This window comes from Notamacropus eugenii, chromosome 6, assembly GCF_028372415.1.
Source record: "Notamacropus eugenii isolate mMacEug1 chromosome 6, mMacEug1.pri_v2, whole genome shotgun sequence".
Classification (NCBI taxonomy): Eukaryota; Metazoa; Chordata; class Mammalia; order Diprotodontia; family Macropodidae; genus Notamacropus; species Notamacropus eugenii.
The window spans coordinates 106,501,427-106,524,028 of record NC_092877.1 but is presented as its reverse complement, the minus strand read 5'-3'; the positions used below and the strand labels follow the sequence as shown (position 1 = coordinate 106,524,028).

Below are 22,602 nucleotides of genomic sequence, written 5' to 3'. Positions count from 1 at the left end.
GCTTTCTGGATTGCATATGCCAAATTCACTGGGAAAATGTTCCCCCTCTTTTTATTTGGTTAGAGACTCCTTACCTGTGAAAGCTAAAGGGGAGCTCCAGGTTTTCTTTCCTATGAGTCAAGAACCCTGGGAGCATGCTGGTACTGCTTGGGGCATAGAGGAGGGGATTGAATGGAAAGGAAGTGGTGTGAGAAATGGTGACTAATGACTCAGATCTGACTCCTTTCACTCTAGGAAACAAAGTACCAAGAAAGGATGCTAGGGCTCACCCCAGAGGGGAAGAAGGAAGAGGTGGGGGCATTGCCCAGACTTAGATGGAATGTAAAGTGCTTTACAAATCCCCTAAGTGCCATAGAAATATTAGTTGTTGTTATTGTTATTTGCCCATGCTTATTGGCATTTCTTTCAGAGTTTCCTGGCATCTGTTTCTTTATGAGACTTCCCCTTTTCACAGTTCAATATCTCTAGTAGAACCAATGAAGGGATACAATGTAGTACAGGGAAAAGAATACTGTTCAAGGAATCATAAGAGTTAGGTTCGTAGTCTTAATTTGGCTGAGAAATATCTCTGGACATAGGCAAGTCATTTTCACTTTCTGGGTTTCAGTTTCTTCACCTGCAAAATGAAGTTGAATTAGATGGTTTCTGTGATCTCTTCCAGATGCAAAATTCTGTAATTCTGTAAGATTCTAAGTCTAACAAGTCTCTAGGAACATCCATTCTCATGGAGCACCTTTGAAATATCTATGGGTCCAGGATATCATGCCCATTCATGTCAATCAATCAGCAAACATTTATTAAGTCCTTACTATGTGTCAGTCACTGTGTTACACACTGAGGACACAAAGAGGCAAAAATGAAAGAGTTTCTGCCCTAAGGGAGCTTACATTCCATAGAGGGAAAAGAGTACCATTTATACAAACTTGATACAAGGTGGTTTTGGTGGGGAGTGCACTAGCAGCTAGGGTAGGAAGAGGTTGGCATGATAAGAGACAGAGGTGAGGAGAGAGCACATTCTAGCCCAGTCCCAAAGGCATGGAGGTAGGAAATGGAGTGTTCTGTATGTGAAACTAAGAAATCCAGCTTGATGGGATCACAGGAAGTGTGAGGGAGAATAATGTATAATAAGGATGGAAAGGTAAGTTGGGGTCAGGTTAGGAAGGGCTTGAAGAACCAAACAGAGGAGTTTATATTTGATCCTACAGGTAATAGGCAGCCATTGGAGTTTATTGAACAGGAGAATGATATGGTGAGAACCGAGATTTAGGTAAATTACTCTGGCAGCTGTGTGGAAGGTAGATTAGAATAAGGCAAGAAGCAGGAGAGAGACCTGTTAGGAGGCTATTGCAATAGTCCAGGGCAGTGGGAATGCTGAGTGACTTTGCAGATAGAGAAAAAGGGGACTGAGGAGAGAAATATTATGGAGACAGAAATGACAAGACGTGGCAACTGATAGATAGTTAAGGTGAATAAGAGTGAGGAGTCAAGGATTTCACCAAACTTGTGAGCCTGGTGACAAAAAAAAAATGGTGACACCCTCAACAGTATCAGAAAAGTTCAGAAGAGGGATAGGTTGGTGATAAGAGAGAGACAATGAGTTCTGTTTTGGACATGTTGAATTTGAGGTGCCTATCGGGCACCAAGAATTGCTGATGTGGGACTAGAATCAGGAAAGAGAATAAAGATTTGAGAGTCATCTGTGTAAAGACGGTCATTAATCTCATGGGAGTTGACGAGGGCACCACGTAAGGTATTATAGATGGAAGAGAAAGGGTTCCAGAACAGGTATTTGGGGGAACAACCACAGTTTCAGGGTGCATTCTGGACAGTGATCTACTAAAGAATGCTAAGAAGGAATGGTTGTACAAATAGAAAGAGAACCAAGAGAGAACAATGTCCCAAAAGCCCACTCTTAGACCTTACCTGAAAGGCTTTAGTTTTTTGGTCTATAAGTAAGAAAGTAAGTAAGAAAGAGAAAGCAAATACAATTGGGAGTTTTCCTTTTGTTCTTAGGAGATTCTCTCTTATTCTTTTAGCCTTTATCCTGCAGAGGCTTAGAGAGAAGAAATTTAATAAACTTGGATATTATTGTTTTATTTTTAGACTTCTCGATATACTGTTGTTTATCACTCTGGGCACAGGAACAACAGGAAAGCATCCAAAGCAATAAACTAAAAAAGTTATCCTCAAACTCCCCACTCCTTATTCCAATCTTACCTCTCCCCTCTCTTCCAGCTCCCAAAATATGAGAACATATTATAACTCCACATTCCACCCTGAGGACACAAAGAGGATATTGCGATTCGTTCTTAGAATTCCCGCTACTTTTAATTCTTTGAGTTTAGTTTTCAGGTCATGGAGTTATTATCACACTAATAATCTGGGGGGAAAGGAGTATTGTTCATTGACCACTGTTACCTCTCCTTTACAAACAGCTGCTGAAGACCTGTGCAAGAACTCTCTGAGCTTGGAGCATCTTATCTGTTATAGCTTCCAGGTGGCCAAGGGCATGGAGTTTTTGGCATCACGAAAAGTAAGCAACATCAGTGGGGTGCCAAGGCTAATTAGGTCAAGTGCGCCATAGCTGAAGCGATAGTAATAGTGGTAATAGGAGGGGTGGTGGTAGTGGCAACAGTGGTCATGGCAGTCATGCTGTTGGGACTAATAGTAATGATGGTGATTGTATAGTAATGGGATAGGAGTGGTATATAGGCATATAGTAGTAGTGGTAGTAGTAGTAGTAGTAGTAGTAGTAGTAGTAGTAGTAGTAGTAGTAGTAGTAGTAGTAGTAGTAGTAGTAGTAGTAGTAGTAGTAGTAGTAGTGGTAGTAGTAGTGGTAGCTTTTACCCAGACTATGATTAGGGAACTTTCAATGAAAATATCCCCTCTATCAATGCATATCAGTTGCATATCTGTGATTTACTAGATTAGGATTACCTAACCTGGAGCCCAAGGGACCTAAAGGGCTCTGTGGATAGATTGGGGGTAGGGTTCATGACCTCGGACAGAAAAACAAATTACGTCCTAATTTTTACTAGCCTCAATTCATTTGAGCTCTTCTTTCAATTATTTAAAGCATTTTTCTTGGAGGGAGTGCGTAAGCTTTCCCCAGTAGCCTAAACAGTCCATAACCCCGAAAAGGTTATGGACCCCAGTCTTAGTCTTCTGGAGTATTAGGGAGTTTAAGTGATATGCCCAGGGTCCCACAATATGTGCCAAGAGGCAGGATTTGCACTCAGACCTTCCTGATTCCAAGACCAGCTCTCTATTCACTATTTCTGTATATTTCCTCCACTACTAAATAGAAAATGTAGAGGTTCCAAAAATTCTTTTTATGGATTGTAATTTATTCTTGAGTCTTTAGAATTCTGAACGAAAAAACTGAGTAAGAAAAGGGGCCTAAGAAAAAGGGATACTGCGGTCCTGCTAGACATCAAGGACTTGGGGGTGGGGGTGGGGGAACTATTTTTACTTTATCTACAGTCATCACCCCTTCAAAAAGCATTTATTTGTAGTATAATTAAAAGCCGGGAAAGACAGATTTAAGATGAGAGATTAAAAGAGCTAAAATTAGAAGTCTAGGCTAAACAAAGGCTGAAGTGGGAACGTGCTGGGCTACAAATATCCGAAAGCAGGAGAGCCATTGGTTGCAACCATGTCTCTTGAAAATACCACCAATAATGATTTAAAAATAAACAAAAAAAATTAATTGGATGTTAGGAAAAAAATGGACAATCAGCAAGGTCTCTCGGACTACCGTTGTCTTCCAAGGGAATAAGAAAATTTACAAATATTTTTTCTACCTTTTCCACTTAGGTTCTCATGGACTAGGGATGAAATCCCTAACCCAATTTATTTTTAAAGTCCCCCAGAGCCTCCTGATCCCATAGCTTCAGACACTTCCTGCTATGCAGCTCATGTTTTCTCCTTGCCCTGGAGACAGGACAGGAAACTGGGTGTCTTGTGGGGTCTCTCTGAAAAGGAGTGAGCTGTTCCCAGGTCCCTTTGCCCTAGTGAGGAATTCAACAGTGGTTTTTGTTGTTCTTTTAATTTTATTTTAAGACTGAAGAGTCCAGACTTCTGGATACTACGAAAAGAGAAAAGGGAGACTTCTGTCTCCCTTGGCATCTGTATACTACCTGAATGTCAGAAGAAATAAGGCAGGTCTTGAACTAACTGGCAGACTCTACCTATTCCTAAAATTCTTTGTTTTGCTCAATTCTTTTAGGAAACACAATGGCAGGCTTTTCCGGCTGCCAAAAAAAAAATTTCTGTATTAATTCAAAGTGGGGGGATTATTATGGTGACTGTCTCTCTGACCTTGTTATCTATTCACACATCTCTCCTGAGAGCCTATGTTATGTATGGAAATTTTTTGAGATGGGATTATAATAATAATAATGGTAGCTAATGCTTTAGCACTTTAATAATAATTTGATTTATTAAATGAACTTATTTAATAATAATTCAATAAAGCACTTGAAGGTTCACAAAGTTTCTTATATTATCTGGCATGGTTCTCATGGCAACTAGGCAGGTAGTAATTTTTATTATACACATTTTACATATTGGAGATCTGCGGCTGAGAGATTATTAAGTGACTTGCCTAGGGTAACACAACTATTAAATATGAGATCTCAAATAGACTAGGGATCTCAAGTGAGATTTGAACCCAGATTTTTCTGATTCCATCTCTAGGGCTGTACCCAATATGCCAACTGCCTCCCACAGTCCTCAGTCTTCCATTGAAAAAGTGAATCTTCCCTATTCCTACATTTTCCTTCTATTACATTGAACAAGAACTACTCCGAGAGATAGCTTTGTGTGGTAGACTACCAGAATGGGAATAACAAAGATATTATATCAACTTTTGGAACTTGGTCAAGTCAGTTAATGTCTCTTATTTAAATGTCCTCGTCTATAAAATGGGTGAAATAATTGCACCTATCTGACAGAATGGGGTTAGCTAGGTGTTGCAGAGCGTAGAGGGCTGAGCCTGGAGTCATGGAAACTGAGTTCAGAACCATCCTCAGACACTTAGTAACTATGTGACCCCGGGCAAGTCAATGAACCACAGTTTGCCACAGTTTCCTCATCTTTAAAACGAGCTAGAGAAGGAAATGGCAAACCACTCCAGTATCTTTGCCAAGAAAATCCCAGATGGGGTCAGGAAGAGTCAGACATGACTGAAGTCACAAAATAACAACAAATCTTACAATGTTGTTGAAGGGATCAAATGAGATAATTGTATGCGAAATGCTTGGCAAACTTGAAAGTTTGTAAATATTGGTTGTTATTATTTACAATCCTTAAGGTTCCATGTACCGCTCCACCAGCAGTAAAAGAAAGAAAAGAAAAAGCCAGAGCTGCCTGAAGCAGAAAATTAAATGGTGATAAACATTGAAAAAAGAGTTCAAAATGGAGGGTTGACCTCCTTAACCCAACAAAAGAAAAAAAAGGAAGGAAGGAAGATAGAAAGAAAGAAAGAAAGAAAATTTCAAGGCATAGCCAACGTGATTTTGTGTGTGTGTGTGTGCATGCGTGTGTGTATGTGTATGTGTGTACTAGGGATTTAACTTTATAATAGGTTACATTTAGCTTATTAGACCTGTCTGGGAGTGCAGAACTTCCAGATAAAAGGAAAACACGCTGAGAGGTCAACCACAACATTGCCTGGTTGTGGGATAGAGAAGTTGAGGGGATGATCCAATCAGGCTACCTGATATCTGATGCTTGCGCACTCATTCAGAAATAAATCCCACTCTGGCTACCTGGACTGAAACTGTTAGCTATATATGGTACTTTGTGTCCAGAAAAGCATCTAGCAGAGGGAAGGGGATGTGTGGATGTGACCAGAAACACATTCTACATTGTGGCCAAAATAAATCTATTTACATCCTAACCTGCTCTGCACCATCGTCATCATATAATTTGATTAGCTAACCCCAAAGGCTTGGAGTGGTTATTCAATAAGCAGATGTGTGGGTAGACAGCTTATACACTTTTTAAAAAATTTTGATAAAAACTGTTAACACCTCCCTTGGTAACCACTCTCTTTTCTGAAGTGAGACATGAAATGTAAGAACCCCCTCCTCCTCCAAAAAATGTACCGGATTTTTATATTATTTGACCTCAGCTCATGAGGTTCCAGCAGATGTAAAAGTGATCAGCTGTGCAGAGACAAGACCTAACACACATACACACACATGCTTTCTTCTCATTGCAGTGTATCCACCGGGACTTAGCAGCTCGAAATATCCTCTTGGCAGAGAAAAACGTGGTCAAAATTTGTGACTTTGGCTTAGCCCGAGACATTTACAAAGACCCAGATTATGTCAGGAAAGGAGATGTAAGTTTTAAAGACAATCTACCTCTGCTTCGAGGGGGTGTTTTAGAAACAACAGAGATCATTTGCTTTTCTTCGATGGTTTCCAATTCTTCTTCTTATGGTGTATAGGCTCGACTGCCTTTGAAATGGATGGCCCCGGAAACCATTTTTGATAGAGTATACACAATTCAGAGTGACGTATGGTCCTTTGGAATTTTGCTTTGGGAAATATTTTCCTTAGGTAAGTCACTTCTTTTCCGCTCCTCTGGCCTTTGGATAGGAAAGCCAAGAGATAGAAGCCAGTGGGACCAAGGTGCCCTTTGTTGTCATTTTTATGTTTCATTGGGCAAGGTTTCATTTCATGCTTGAAGGGTAATAACTAGAAGTGTGGACATGAATAATAATAAAAAGAATAAGAAGAATCATTTAAATTTATATAGTAATGACAGCATTTTACATGCATTATCGCTTGGTGTAGTAGAAAGAAGATTGACTTTAAAATCGGAGAATCTGGATTTGAATCTCTGCCATTTACTACCTGCATGACGTAGGTCAAGTCATCTGAGGTCTTAACCTCAGTTTGGCCATCTGAAAAATGAGCTATTGGACTAAATGACTTGCAAGATTGCTTCCAAGCCCTAAATGCAAGTCATTTTAACCTATTTGCCTCAGTTTCCTCAACTATAAAATGGGGATAATAATAGCACCTTCCTCTCAGAGCTGTTGTAAGGATCAAATAATATAATATTTGTAAAGTACTTAGCACAATACCTGGCACATAGTAGTTGCCTGTTCCTTCCTTCCTATAATCTTCTATAATAAAAATGGCATAGACTTCCATGGAATTTCAAGATTTATAAAACACTAACCTCACAATAACCCTGGGAGAAAGGTAGTGCAAATATTATCCCTTCTTTATAAAAGAAGAAATGGAAGTTCAGACAGATGCAGACCTTTAACAAGAATTATTTAAGTGCCGGAACTTGTATGTAAATCCAAGTCTTTAGCTTCCAAGGCAAATACTCCTTCCATTATAACACAGCCCTTCAGTATAGTAGGGTGGGTGAGAAGTGGGAGATGGAGAAATCTCATTTACCTTTTCATTGTAGGTGCCTCCCCATATCCAGGGGTAAAAATCGATGAGGAATTTTGCAGGCGATTGAAGGAAGGAACCCGAATGAGGGCCCCTGAGTATACTACCCCTGAAATGTAAGACTTCCTCAAAGACAAGCATTCCAGTGTACCCGACAACTACACTGCTTGTTTCCATCCCTTTTCACAAGTGTAATGAGCTTCCTTGGGCGGTGGTGGGTTCCTCCTCATTGGAGGTCTTAATTTTGTTGGGTATGTTGTAGTGGGGATTCTTTAGGAAGTATGGGTTGAACTAGGTGGCCTTTGAAGTCCCATCTAATTCCCAGATTCCATTATCTGTCAGCTCCCACTTCCATGCTCAAAGAGTTCATTTCCTCCTGGGCCTTTAATAGCATATTTTGTCTGTAGTTTTATTTCAGTTATTATGTGCTATTTTTTGTGATTCATTCTCAGTGCCTCCGTCTTACCAGTCCTTTTAGAATGTAATTGAAGACCCTGTCTCATGCCTCTTTGGGCTGTCCATGGTGCCTAGTCTTATACTAGACATTCAGTTAAGACATTATTGCCCTATGATGAAGACGGGGGAGATCAGAAAATGTGAACTTCGTTATTATTGCTGTCTTCTAGGTACCAAACCATGCTAGACTGCTGGCATGGAGAACCCAAGCAGAGACCCACGTTTTCAGAACTTGTGGAGCATTTGGGGAATTTGCTACAGGCCAGTGCTCAACAGGTATGTAAAGCCCTCTGTGCCCCAACTTGCCAATGGCACTGTTGTATTAGGAGTTCAGTGAGGGATTGCGCTGATTCTAAATGAGTGTGTACATGTGTGTATGTATACATAGCCTTAACCACTTTGTAACCTCTAGAGAAATGTAATTGAAAGCGAGGCAGATTCCCTCAAGCTGACATTCATCTAAGTCACAAGTGTACTAATTCATGAACTGATATAGAATTAATTCTAGATAATTACAGTAATGTACAGTAGGAAAAACACTTTCCTAGAGATAGCTCGAGGGTACCGTGTTTGAAAAATATTCCTCCTCCTCTTCCTAGCTAATGTCTATATGGTGCTGATATGTTCCAGACACTATGCTAATCTACTTATAAAATAACTAATAATTATTATCTTTGTAATTTAATAATTGTATATAATATGGTAATTATACTGTATATTATGGTAATGTATAATATACTTTATATCATATATAATAATGTGGAGTTTATAATTATTTATCTGATATAAAATTATTATATTTTATATAGTCACATATCTCACTTTATGTCATTACCTTATTTGATTCTCACAACAAGTTGGGAAGGAGATGCTCTTACCATCCCCATTTTACAGATGAGGAAACTAGGGCTACAAGAGGTTCAGTAACTGTTCCAAGATCACATACCTAACAAATGTGAGATGCAAATTTGAACTCAACTTTTCCTGACCCCAGGCCCAGTGCTCTATCCACTGAGCTACCTAGCTGGCATTTATATAATAATCATAATAGCTAGCATTTATATAACTCTTTAAAGTTTGCAGAGCACTTCCTACATGTTATCTCTGATGATAGCACTGGGAGCTAGGTGCTATCATTATCCCCAATTTATCTGTGAAGAATTTGTGGTTCTCAGAGGGTAGGTGACAGCTAGACTCCAGGCTCATTATCCATGGCACCACCCAGTTGGCCCAGATCAAATTCTAGCTCTGTACTTCACACCTATGTGATCTCTGGGCAAGTCTCTTCACTCTTTGGAGCCTTGATCCTCTGTCTTCAGATTAATTACCTTCAGATTAAGAGGGCTGGACTAAAGGACGTATGAGGTTGCTTCTAGTCCCATAAGTCACAGCCTTTGAACCTTTGTTTCCTCATCAGCAGAATGGGAATAACAGGACTTGGTAGCCTGTGCATCTGGGTCATTGTGAGAAAAACTTGTAAAATGCCATAGAAATATGAACTTGGATTATGTAACAGTTCTCATCCTCTTTCCAAATAAAACCAGAATCCAGGGTGTAAAATCTGATGGAAACACGAACACATTTTAATTGCTACTTTGGTTTTTCCATTGCCTAGGTCTTCCCTGTGTCCCTCAGTTCCTCTACAGGGAGCTAACCCTTGCAAGCACAAACTCTTAAGGGGTGAAAGAAGGCAGAGGAGCTGTTCTCTTCCTCCTATTTCTCTCCTCTGGCCAGAACATGCTTAAGCAATAGAAAACCCATGGCTCCCACATCCCTTCCAAGCCTGAAGATTTCACAGCCTCATGATTCCATGACTCTATGGATCCAGCCAAGGATTTTGTTTCCCAGTTCTTGAGACTTGAGGGTGGGCTTCCAATAGTCAGTGGCTCTTCCCATCGGAAAGTCCTTTCAGTATCCAGAGCACGTGTCCTGCTAAGACTGAGCTCTGTTAACCTCCTGTTCTGTCTTCTGTTAAGCATTGACCCAAAGCCAGTACCTCCTTTATCAATAAATTCTTCAAAAATTTATTGTCAAAATGTTCTTCACATTTCTTGACTTCATGTTTCTATCTATCCCTTTGATTATTTTTACTGCTTTTCTCTGTAAGTGCTTCTTAAAACATGGAGGCTGAATCTGAATTCAATACTCTACTAAGGATGTGATTAGTATTAAATCAAGTTCAACAACTATTCTAGATTGCCTACTGTGTGCAGGGCCCTGGGTGATCTATAAAGGAATTATTTCCCACCTCTTGCATATGATTCCCTCATGTCCCAGGATCATGTTATTTTTATAAAATGGTGGCACTGCTTTGCATATTTTTTTCATATTCTACTTGTGTTCCATTAGGACTCCCAGTTCTTTTTCTACTGTTCTTGTGCTATTTTATTTTGAATGAGCTCCATGCTATCATATAACTATCCCTACTCTATATAATTCTGATTTTGATAAGTCATTTAATGGTAGCTTTTAAAGTTTTACATTCTACTGTCAGAGCAAAATACTCTGAGTCAAGAAATCTACCATAGTTATATTGTGGGGTTTTTCTCTGTTAAAAGGATTTTGATGCATAGAATCCATAACAATAACATTCCCCTTGTCTATATTATTACAGGATGGTAAAGACTACATTGTCCTTCCTATATCAGAATCTTTGAGCATGGAAGAGGATTCTGGACTCTCTTTGCCAACCTCACCTGTTTCCTGTATGGAGGAAGAGGAAGTGTGTGATCCCAAATTCCATTATGACAACCCAGCAGGAATTAGGTACTGTATCTGGTGAATATCCCACTGGGGCCTACAGACAATCCCAAAGGGCATGTGGAAAATGCAAGGAAGACCTTTCAGCTGCTACATTCCATTTCCAAGTTCCCACATTTAACCTTGGCCATGGGGCTAATAATAAAGTGATAGTACCTCTTTAAGAGGGCTTTTATAAATTCTTCCCCCAAGACTCTAATTCCTGTTTCAGTCTCAGTCCTTTGTCCCCTTACAAGATCCCAGACCCCACAGCTGCAACAGCTGGAATGTCACTATTGGCCAATCACTGGGAAAAGGGACTAGACCAGAAAGATGAATGCTGATGAATGCTAGATTAGGAAATGGCTCATAAGTGAACGGTTAACATACACCCATGGGTGCCTATCCTGTGAAATTTAATCTAGATAAAGCACACAATAGAATATTGGAGAGAGGAATGTAGAAAATTGGAAAGGACCTCTCATATCTTCTCAGGTCTTTCCCAAGTCTGATTTTTAGTATTTGAATTTTTGACATTATGAGTTATATATATATATATATATATATATACATACATACATACATTCATGTATACATAGGTACACATTTATATATCTATACATGCCATGTATATATAGGCAAATAGGCATTTCTTTATTTCTCAATTTTATTTATTGACTAGTCCTGTGATTTCATCAGTTTTGGGAGTCCCTGCTGAGCAGCTTTTACCAATGAAGATGGATACTTTCTCTGAAACTTAGGGTCTTAGGGAATTTCCTAGATCACTGAGACATTCAGTGATTTGTCCAAAGACTTCTAGACAGTATGAGGCAGAGGCAGGTCTTTCAGACTCTGAGGCTAGCTCTCTTCCCATGGTACCACACTTCCCTAATATTTCATGCATGCAATGGCTCTCCATCTATCTTTTACAAGTATGTTACATAGTAGGACTTTTGATCTCTTGAATGATAGAGCTAGAGAGGACCTTGGGGGTCATTTAATCCAACTCCCTTAATGCCCCAGATCAGGAAACAGATTAAGAGACTCGCCCAGGTTCACATAGTATGTACTAAGTAGGAAGACTAAATCCTTTGCACCAGCCTCTTATTCCCTCCTAGTCCCTTTGTGTGTTCTCTAACTCCAGGGCCAAGGGAAGCTCTGCAGTTAGAACCTTGCTCTCCTCCCTACACACCCTGAATTACAGACTCTCGAGGAATCTTGGTCTTTTTTTTTTAATCGCTGTGTTAGAATGAATTCTCCCCATTGCACAGAAATGGGAAATTTGGGATCTTGGGAACATGGGGATAGGGTGGGAAGAATGTAATGCAGCACAGTTGTTTCTCAGAGGAGGGAACAAAGACTGGAGTAGGTAGGGAAGAACCAGAATGCCTCTTCGCTTCTGTGACTAGGATGTGGGAAGACAGTCACTAAAGAGAAGACTCATGCAGATGTGCAAAAAGGCAAGAAGTCAGTGTTGAAACAACACTTGTGTTCCAGACCAAAATCAATTACTACTGCTCAGTTAAGGTTCTGCTGGCCTATTGTTAATAACTGATAACTTAGAAAGGCTTATAAAGCAGTTTATTTGTATATTGGAGCCTTCAGGCAACTGTGTGAGGTAGGACTACCTCATTTCTCAGGTGAGAAAAAACTAGATTCAGCAAGGTTACACAGTTAGTAAGTGTCAAAAGTCTGCTTTAGAACTAGATCTCTTACTCCACCACCCTCTTTGAAAGACCATTATGTTATTTCATGGTCATAAGCATATTTTCCCTCTTTTCTTTAATATAATCAGAAGGAATGAGAATCCAACTTACTGCTTCTTAGCTCAGTCTGCTGCTTTGCATATGGTCCGATAATAGAGAGGAAGTCACATTGGAGGGGAAGCCAAATGTGCTGTTGGTTGGTCGGCTGTAAAATGGGGCTGCTAACATTTATATACAGAATCGTGGAAAAATGGGATATGACAGTCTCCCAGCAGACCCAGCTCTCATTTTCTGCCTGAAGGCTTTCGTATGTTCTTTCCAGCCCATTCTTCCTGTTATCTAGCATTGACTTAAAAGCCAAAAGGAAACAGAATCCTACAAGTGGATCTTCTTTCTACACCCCAGTCCTCAGCTATGTACCTTTTTTTTTTTTTAAAGACTCCACAAGCAATTTTTAAATCTTTTTGATGGAAATAATGCAAAACCAAAACCAGCTGCGACTCAGCAGAGTTCATTGGACATAAGGAAGAATGGATAAATTAGATCTTGATTCTTCTCTCTTGGCTTTGTCTAGATGGGGGCAGGGAGGGAAAGAGAGATGACTCAAGCAGAGTCTGATTCATATTCCTCACTGGCGACTTTCCTCTTCCAGGCTGATATTCTTACTAGGAGTGAGGAAGTAGCCAGCTATCTCCTTCTATGCTAGTTCCTTTGCATTTGGAGCTTCTCAAGAGCAAAGGTTGTGTCTTGCTTATCTTTTGAATGAGTGATAATTTTGAATTTTATTTTTTGTTAGATTTTGAATAAACAATCACTTCCCAGTCATCTGTGCTATACTCATAATAAGTATGCAGCAAAACCTCAGGATTATGGGAGTTAGAGCCATGAAGACCCTTAGAGATCAGCTCCTCTGATCCCTCCATATTGCCCAAAGACAAGGAGTGACTTGCATCATACAGCTAGAGATGACAAAGTTAGGATTTAAATGTAGGTCCTCTGGACCCAAATCCAGAGATCTTTCAGCAATATCTTGGCATTTGTTAGTTGATTGACCATGCTCTCTATCTTTTCTCCATTTTTCATTCTCTGAACCCTTTCAAAAGCTCAAAAACAAGAGAGCTCTTATGCCTAGGACCACCATGTCTAGGGCTTGGAGTGGGAGGAGAGAAGAAATTACTAGGAGAAAATGGCTTGCTTTTCTCCTTCTGTGTTATATGCCTCTGCTCAGTGCAAGGATTTCTTTGAGTTTCCTTGATTGTGAGGAGAGAACAATTTTTGTCTCTCCTGCAGAGACACACATCTGGGAGGGTCTTTCCCAGGGGATAAGAATCCTGTTCTCTCTACAGAGCAGGAGAGTGAGTCAGGGAGGGCTCTCCTCTCATTTGCATTCTGGGACATTATGGCTCCCTTCCCAGCCTGAAAGTTACAAACAAGCTTTGTGTTTATGGAGCATCTTTCTTCCCAAGAACTCAGACTTTTCATACCTAAAACCTCATTTGCTCTTATCTTCTTGCTTAGGTGGTCTTTCCTTCACACCCTCCAGTGCCTTCTCCTATAAGGTTACCTTTCATCTAATTCGTGTTTATCTTGAACTTTTTTTTTAACCTGTTTACATAGTTTGTCTCTCCTATCAGAATGTCAGCCCCGAAGGCCAGGCACTACTGCTTTTCCTATGTATTCCCAGAAGTTAACACAGAATTGGGCATATAAAAAGTGTCTGATTCATTACTTATTCCTCTTTAAAGTATCTCTGTGAGATAGGAAGGGCAGCTCAGTCTAAAAATAGGGAAATTGAAGCAAGAAGGATGTGTGTGTGTGTGCTAGATTTTTCATATAGTACAGCCACATTCTGAGAACACCATCTTATGTACCAGCCCTGCGTGTGTGTGTGTGTGTGTGTGTGTGTGTGTGTGTCCACATATGACATTCACATACTCAGGCCACTATACTGTGATGATCACACTGTAAATGGAGATCTGAGACCTCCAGGTTTCTTGTTATATTTCCTAGTCTTTCAATATGACTTACAGTTGTTTCCTCTGATCCAGTGTATCCCTGAACTGTTAGAAATTATTTGGAAAAAAGAGATACTAGGAGATGGCTGAAAGCAAGAAGAGCAGTTCCAGAAAGGAGTCCCATAAAGGAGTCCCATAAAGGCAGGAAGTGGAACTGAAGGGGACTGGTTCCTTAGCTTGCTGCTATTTTTTTTTAGTCCAGCTCTTAACCTCAGAAATACAACCCCAAGAAGCAACCTCATCCAGGCTGCTTGGTTTTTATTATACTTTTAAATATACTTTGCAGGAAATTAAATTTCTAGTGTTTGCTAGGAGAGGATGTCGTTATTCTTCTTTTTTACAAAGGATGTTTTGAAGATCATTATTAGCCTTGTAGTTAAAAGATAACCAACTTAAATATTACTTATGACATCTAAATTCAAGGAAATCATCCATAAAATATAAATATTTGTTCTTCTTCAGTCAGTATCTGCAAAACAACAAGAGGAAAAGTCGATCAGTGAGTGTAAAAACATTTGAAGACGTCCCGTTGGAACCAGAAATAAAAGTAATACCAGATGTAAGTATGGTTTTTAAAAATGGCTTTACTCAATAATACATGAGATGAAACATCAGGTAGATAAATATTGATTTAGGTATTCATACCCTGGGATCCTACCATATTGCTCTCCTTGGACTCTATAGAACATAGGGCAGCCTTTTAACAGGGCATAACCTCATAACAAGGTCTTTTTGTTTCTTCAGTTACTAAGTCTTCTTGGCAGGGCTATAAGACAGACCAGCCAGAGTTATCCAGAGTTCTGTGACAGAGCAAGTGATATTACACTGAACTACTTCTTCCCAGTGGATTGGGGAACATGTATTCCTCAATCAGAGGAGATAAGAATCATCTCAACTTCTCTACCTGGGATAAATTATCTCCTTGTATTATGCAATTATAATTGTATTATATAACTGTAGGCTTCTACTCAGTTCAAGGAGATGATTCCCTGCTCCCTTACCCAAAACACACACACACACACACACACACACACACACACACACACGGCTAGTGGTCAACAAGATGGCACTCATAGATTCTGACTGTGCCTCTCTAATCCCACTTTTAAAATGGTGTCAAAAGTGTAGGGGGATGACAGACTCTGCCACCCAAAGGAATGCTGTCTCTATGTACAAAAAGACTGTGGCAATAAACTGTAAATCAGACCAAACTCTGACTTCTGGGTTCCCAAAGGGCAGAATTCTCTGAGGAAAGCTGTAGAGGGTTGGTATCAAGTCACACGGATATCAAATAAAAGCTTTGACATCTTTAAGTAATTGGTCAACGTTTGCCCTCAATCAATGGCTGGCATTTTGTTGTCTTATAAAAGGACAACCAGACTGATAGTGGGATGGTCCTTGCATCTGAAGAACTGAAGACATTGGAGGCCACATCCAAACTGGCTCCACCATTTAGGTAAGGTTCTGCCACATACAAAGACACATAATAATGTGATTAAAAAATGGTTGTTGGCTATTCACTCATTCATAGAATCAAAGGACTTGGAGATCGAAGGGACTTCAGACGTTATCTTAATTCAATTCTCTCATTTTATACTTGAGGAAACTGAAGCTCAGAGAGGGAAAAATCACTTGCTTAAGATCACATGGCTAGTTAACAACAACGGGGATTTCAATCCAGACATTCTGATGCCAAAACCCAGTACTCTGTCCACGGCTTCCATCACTAATATGGAGATTGCTAGGTGGAAATAGAAAGAGGAATTCTCAGACAATATGAATGAAGCTATTTTAATTTTTAATTTTAATCTTTATGGTCATTAAGATTTTATTTAACCTGCCCATAAACTATTTTTTGTGTACTTTAATGAACAGTGTGCATATTATCCTGTATGGATTTGGCGTACAAATAACTTGAGATAAATACACCTTAAAAACTGGTTGAAATATTAATTATGTAGTAGGAAAAATTACTTTAATTTACCTTAATATTGCTCAGTGGGTTATTTGTGTTTGCTCGGTCCAGGTATACTCCACTTTAAGCAAAATATATAGGCAGTGATGTGTATTGACAATTTTAGAATATCATTCTTCTCTTTGCAAAATAATTCACCATGATATTCAAATGGTAAATAGTAAGCTACTTAACGTATTCAAATGTGACTCAAGATAGAAATATTTGACTTGTTTGCAGAGATTTTAGTAACCCAAGTATGGTGTAAAATAGAATATCTATGGTTGAAATTGACACAAAAAGAACCATGAAAAGGCCATTGTGAGGTAAAGGAAGTTAAAAGCCTGTTAAGTGTGGGTGCTTCTGGCATCAATATGGTTTCACTTGGGGGAGAATGCTGGATTCATGAGAAGACTGAAGATAATAGATTTCTGGAACAATTTTTCTGGATTGTACAAACCTAGGCACATATATGTAGAGATTATACAATTCTTATGTGATATTTCATATGCATAACTCTGGATGTCCAAATCATGAAACAAACTATAAATGACATATGAAAGTACAACTCGTCATATTTTAATTTAATCTAGTTTATATTTCTAAGTCTCACTATATCCACCATGTTCCAACTCATTAAGGACATTTTCTCGTTGTTGCTGAGTGATTCATCTCTTTGGTTCCTCCAAATAATGCGGTTTTGATGAGTCAATAGCAGTTCTGATATGGCCTCAACTATGTGGACATTTAAAGTTATTAATGCTTAAAGTTGCACAAAGATTTTATTGACACCATTTCTGTGTCCTCTAATCCCATCTCTGTGAGTGTAGAAGGAACACAAATAAACTTTCAGAGCATCCTGATTTCATTTAAGATCAGGAAATAGTCTCTTTAACTTGGACAATTATCTTACAAATAGCTGGTCAATCAATAAGGCCATAAGCATGTTCCATTGGTAGAAACCTTTGCATCTCTTTGGATAAATGTCTTTCATCTAATCTAGTGCTTGAAAGACCTGGGTCTGAGTAAGTGGACTTATCACCGACAACCAAATTCATGCTGGTACTTGAAAATAGTCATTATCCCAAGCAATCTGATACATCGATTAGCAACAGGGAGAGATAGGAATGGGTACCATTGCTCTCTAGGGAGATTACAAGGCCCCAGGGGGTTAGGGTTGGGAGCAAGGGAACAACCTTCATTTGATCTACTCATTTTGTCTTCATTTCTTCCACAGTGCACTAATGCCCAGTAAAAGCAAAGAGTCTGTGACATCTGAAGCTTCAAACCAGACCAGTGGCTACCAGTCAGGGTATCATTCTGATGATACAGACACCACTGTTTACTTGAGTGAAGAGACAGAACTCTTAAATCCTGGGGAAAGTGAGCCCCCATCCTCCAATGCACACACACTTCAACCTGACTCTTGGATGCCACTAAATTCACCTTCCGTTTAAAGTCAAGGAGTTACTTCCATCTCTCCACAATTGGAAGTCACATGGATTGTCCTGTAGAGTCACTGCTCAGATACTGAGAAGCTTTTGTTTCTTTATCAAAGAAACAGCACATATTTGATTCTTGTACAAAAAAAAAAAAAAGGAGGACCTCAGTTACCAGGAAACTGATTGAACAGTAGCAAATGATAAAAGTATTTTGCTGGAAAGAAGTCAGTGACTCTACAATGAATGTCTTAAAAGCATATTATCTACCTTGGCCTTATCTTCCCTCTTCATTCATTTGTTCATTCATTCCTTCAAAAAGCATTTATGAAGTCTCTACTTTGTGGCCAGCTTTGGTCAATACAAATGAAGCAGAAGAAATGGTCCTTGAGCTCCAGAAACTTGCAGATTAATTGGGGAGTCATATATACATGACATGGTCAGGGAATATTTCAAGGCATTACAAGGGCTATAGAACTTTGGGAAAATGAAATGTTATGGTGGATTATGGTTAATCTAGGAGAGTTTTATAGGAAAGATGGGTCTTGAACTGAGCCTTAAAGGAAGTATTTAGATTGTTAAAGAAGTGTGTGGTGTTATTGAACTGCTTCAAATGAATCTGGGAACCGCTAAAGGAAGCTGATTGACAAGGAGCTGGGAGGGAGATTTAGTAGGAAATTTCAAGACCTCAGATGAGGGCATTGTGATTAGTGGGGGGTGTGCTCTTTCTTAACTGTGCTAAATGAGAGTCCCTTATGCTGTTTCTGACTGTGCTAAATGAGAGCCGCTTCCGGGCCTTTCTATAGTTCCAGTTCGAACTAACTCCAGGAAGGAAAAGATATGACTCTAGTTCCTTGTCTCCCAGGCTAATCTTTTATTCAGAATACCACAAAGAAAGGGAAACTTTCAGGCTAAAGCTCCGAGTCATTTATAAGGTTTCAGACCCAGAGTCCTTTGGGTTCTTGGTGGTCATCCCTGGATGAAGAGCACCTGTGGCTTTGTGAGAAGTGTTCTGTTAAGGGCTAAATATCATTTGACTTAATGCAACACCATGAAGGAAGAAGTTTGTTTTTTCCATTTCCCTCCAGTATTTTAATAGTTTGACCACTCCTGCTCCAGTGACAATGGACTTGGATTCGTTCATTGTTTGCCAAGCGTCCAAACTATGTCTTTGTAACCAGAGTTCTAATAACATCCACTGTACATTTAGATTTTCTAACATATAGAACTATTTCTACTGGATTTCTGCCTTCCTATCCCTTTTCTTAAAAAAAAAGAAATGAAAGGAAAAGAAAAAGAAAAATGTATTTTTTGTACCATAGTGTGAAATGCTGGGAACTATGACTATAAAACATGATATTGGCAATACAGTATTTATATAGCCTGTTTATGTAGAAACAAATGTAATATATTAAAATATGTTCTCTATAAGGAATTTTGTACTATTCACATTTTTATATCTGTGTTATGCAGTGTGTCAAGGAGGAAAATGTTTTTAGAAATTGATGCCATTTTATTAAAAAAAAAAAGATTGGTCCCTTTGCAAGACTTCAGACTATACCTATTATTTTAAATCCACTCATTTAATATTTAATTTAATTTAATATTGCATGTTTACTTTTTGTACCTATTGTAATTTATACCATCAAATAACACGTCACTGATTCTGAATAGTGGTATAGCATAGGGTCGTAAAATCTTGGAGTTGGAAGCCAGTCCCTCCTATGCCCAAAACATGAGTCCTACCAACAACTCAACAAGTGGCCATTCCATATTCTGCTGGAAAATCTTCAGTGTCAGGGACTTCTAGGCAACCTATTCCATTTTTGGATAGTTCTAATAGTTAAGGATTATTATTTTTATATTGAGCCGAGATTCAATGCAATCCAACAAGGCTGTACTGAGCATCTATTATGGAACAAAACATTGTACTAACACTAGGAATGTGAAGGGAGGAACAAGCATTTATTTAAGTACCTACTGCATGCAAAACACTTTACAAATGTTATCTGATTTGATCCTCACAACAACCCTGGGAAGTAGGTGCTATTATTAACTCCATTTTACAGATGAAGAAACTGAGACTAAGAAAAGGTAAGTGACTTTTAGTGTCTAAGGGTAGATTTGAATCAAGGTCTTCCTGACTCTAATATAGCTACTACTCACTGTTGGCTACAGCAGGTGGGAAACTGGACCATAGTTTAAAGCCAAAGTAATTTTCCAGATTTGGAAAGGAAAGAACTATTTAAGGGATGGAGTCCAACGTTTTTGACTCCCTTCCCCCACTTCCCACCAATTTCCTCTCCAATTGGCTCCACCCCCAGCTTCAACACTAACTTAATGTGTGACAAACCATACAATTCATATCTACCTCTGCTTTTTTCCAGAGGGAAATAAAGCTAGGTTTTTATCCCAAAGTCATGGAGATACTGGCAACCCTAAAAGCAGATAAAGCTTTTAGTTGTGGCATTTTTCTTCTCTTAAGAGCATCTAGAGATGGTGCATGTTTTACACTCAATTCTTGTATCTTTTATCTCAGCCTCTGTTGAAGGGAGGGGGATGCACTGAAAACTGTACTCTTCCCTGGTCCATCCACAGTTGGAATACTGTACCTTGTGAGGAAGGACATTGTTAATCAGGAGAAGACCCAGAATGGGGATGGGTCTCCAGTCCATGTCATATGAAGATTAGATGAAGGAAAGAGGGTTATTTAATCAAGAGAACAAAAGATTCGGGGGTGACATGATAGCAATCTTCAGGCTAATATATGTTCTACTGGTCTCAGAGGGTAAAATTAGAATCATAAGAGTACAGATTTAGAGCCAGCAGGGACCTCCAAGATCACCTCCTCTAACCCTTTAACTTTACAGATAGGGAAAGTGACACCCAGAGAGGTTAAGTACCCAATGCTACACACTTAGGAAGATGGAGCACTCATTTCACTGAGCCATGCTGCTACTCATGGAAGTTCTATAAAGAGGTGAAATTAGATTAGGTGTAGGGAAAAACTTTCTACCATTAAGAGATATCCAAAAGGAGACAGAAGAATTCCTCTTCTTTCAGATCTTCAAACTAAGACTGAGGGGCCATTTGTTATGTGTATTGCAGAAGGGTTTCCTTTGGAGGTATCAGTTGGATCAGATGGCCCCTGTGGCTCTTTTCAGTCTGAAATCCTTTGCTTCTATTGCTCTGAAAGACGAAGAGATACAATGAAGACAACACCAGTTCTGAATTCAGAGGCTTTGGGTTTTGATCCTAATTCAGGTAGCTACTACCTATGTAAACTTAGGCAAGTCATTTTTGGGACTGAAGATCCTTATGTGTCAAATGAGGATTGTCCTAAGTGAGTAGAAGGCCCCTTCTAGCTCCAAAATTCTGTGATCTTGTGGGTAAAGAAACTGTCTTGATCAAAAAGGGGTATGAAGAAAGGATATCAACTACATTCCTCAGTCATTACTACTCCCTTTGACTAGAATAAAAATGTCTTGCTCCCTGTTCTCTTGTTGTACTGTACTCCCTGTACCTCAAAGTCCATCTAGTAGCTGAGGATTAGGTTTTTGACTGAAGTATTAAATTCACAACTGAAAAGAATGTATTCGATTTAATGTGGCCCAGCGAGGTGAGTCCTGGTTCTTTTTCACCCTCTGAAATAACCTGTGGACAAACAACTCAAATCACTTCTCAGTGCATCCCTTCCCTTCTTAATAATATAGAGCTGCTAACACTCATCTCCCTTCTTAGGAGGAAGTGTGAAGGTTAGCTAAGTTATACTATGAAGAAACTGGAGATCCTGGCAAGTAGAAGCAGTCAGGAGTTAATTCTAATTTCTCTGACTCCAAATCCAGTATGCGTTCCCTGCCATCCTTTCTGTATCATGCTCTCGTTCCTAGACTATAAATTCCTAGGGGGCAGGAACGGTGTCATAGGGAATCGTACTTGAGAGGTGGAGGGAACCTCAGAAATTCCATCCTCTTGTCTTACATAAATTGAGGTTCAATGAATTGACTTGCCTAACGTCACGCAAGTGCACCATACATGAAAGGTTGCTGCCCACCTCCCATCTGATGGGACACTCCAGCACTATCTCCAATGCCAGACTGCCCTCTACTGTGCAGACAACCAAGACATCCTTGCCTCCTGCCCCCATAGCTCCATCTACTCCTGCCTGCCAAGAAGTGGACCTCCTTGGATTTTATAGAATCCGACATGATCATCTGCTAAGAAGGACCTCAAACAGTATAATCTCATACTTCCCTTGATGATCTCCTCTCCTACTGCTGCACCACTTCCTGGATTCACCATTTAAAGATATTGCCATTCCCTTATACTCACCTCAACCCAGTGACCCAGAACCCCTGACAGTCAATATAGGAATCCTTAGTCTCCATGCTAGATTTGTTGCTCCGTCATGCCTATTCACCTTAACCAACACTCTGTACCCTCCCAAAAACCATCCCACTCCAGACTGGCAGACCATAGCACTCTGAGATGCTTATTCTGTCATGAAGAAACATTTTCATCTTAAACTTTTTTCTTACTTCTTACAGCTTTTGGGAGTCACTGAGACCTAATTCATTCCTGCTACTGCTTCCAGTACTTTCCAGTCCAAACCACACTTTCTCCTACGCCCTCTGCCTAATTGGTTACAATCTCCATGATCCAGCTCCACTGTCTACTTGTAATACATCATGATACTCCATCTCCTGACTCTATGACTGTACTGGCCATGTCACGGGTCTGGAATGTGCTGCCCCTTCATCTTTCCCTCTTAAACTCCCTACTTCCCAGAAGGCTCAGCTTAAATTCCACCTTCTGTAGGACTCCTTTACCACTTTCTAACTGCCAATGACTCCCCCTTTCAGATTATTTTCC

General features: G+C 39.6%; 1 protein-coding gene across 2 annotated transcripts in view; it reads left to right on the top strand.

The window, feature by feature from the left end:
* Positions 1 to 19,278, top strand: part of KDR (kinase insert domain receptor) — a 50,118-nt gene extending 30,840 nt beyond the window's left edge. For both annotated transcript variants that reach the window (XM_072620796.1, XM_072620797.1), the window contains exons 22-30: positions 2,436 to 2,533; positions 6,227 to 6,349; positions 6,458 to 6,569; positions 7,438 to 7,537; positions 8,048 to 8,153; positions 10,492 to 10,643; positions 14,800 to 14,896; positions 15,708 to 15,793; positions 17,529 to 19,278. In XM_072620796.1, coding sequence (XP_072476897.1) covers positions 2,436 to 2,533; positions 6,227 to 6,349; positions 6,458 to 6,569; positions 7,438 to 7,537; positions 8,048 to 8,153; positions 10,492 to 10,643; positions 14,800 to 14,896; positions 15,708 to 15,793; positions 17,529 to 17,748 — 1,094 coding nt within the window. In that variant the 3' untranslated portion in view covers positions 17,749 to 19,278. The remainder of the gene's footprint in view (positions 1 to 2,435; positions 2,534 to 6,226; positions 6,350 to 6,457; positions 6,570 to 7,437; positions 7,538 to 8,047; positions 8,154 to 10,491; positions 10,644 to 14,799; positions 14,897 to 15,707; positions 15,794 to 17,528) is intronic.
* Positions 19,279 to 22,602: the final 3,324 nt, after the last annotated feature.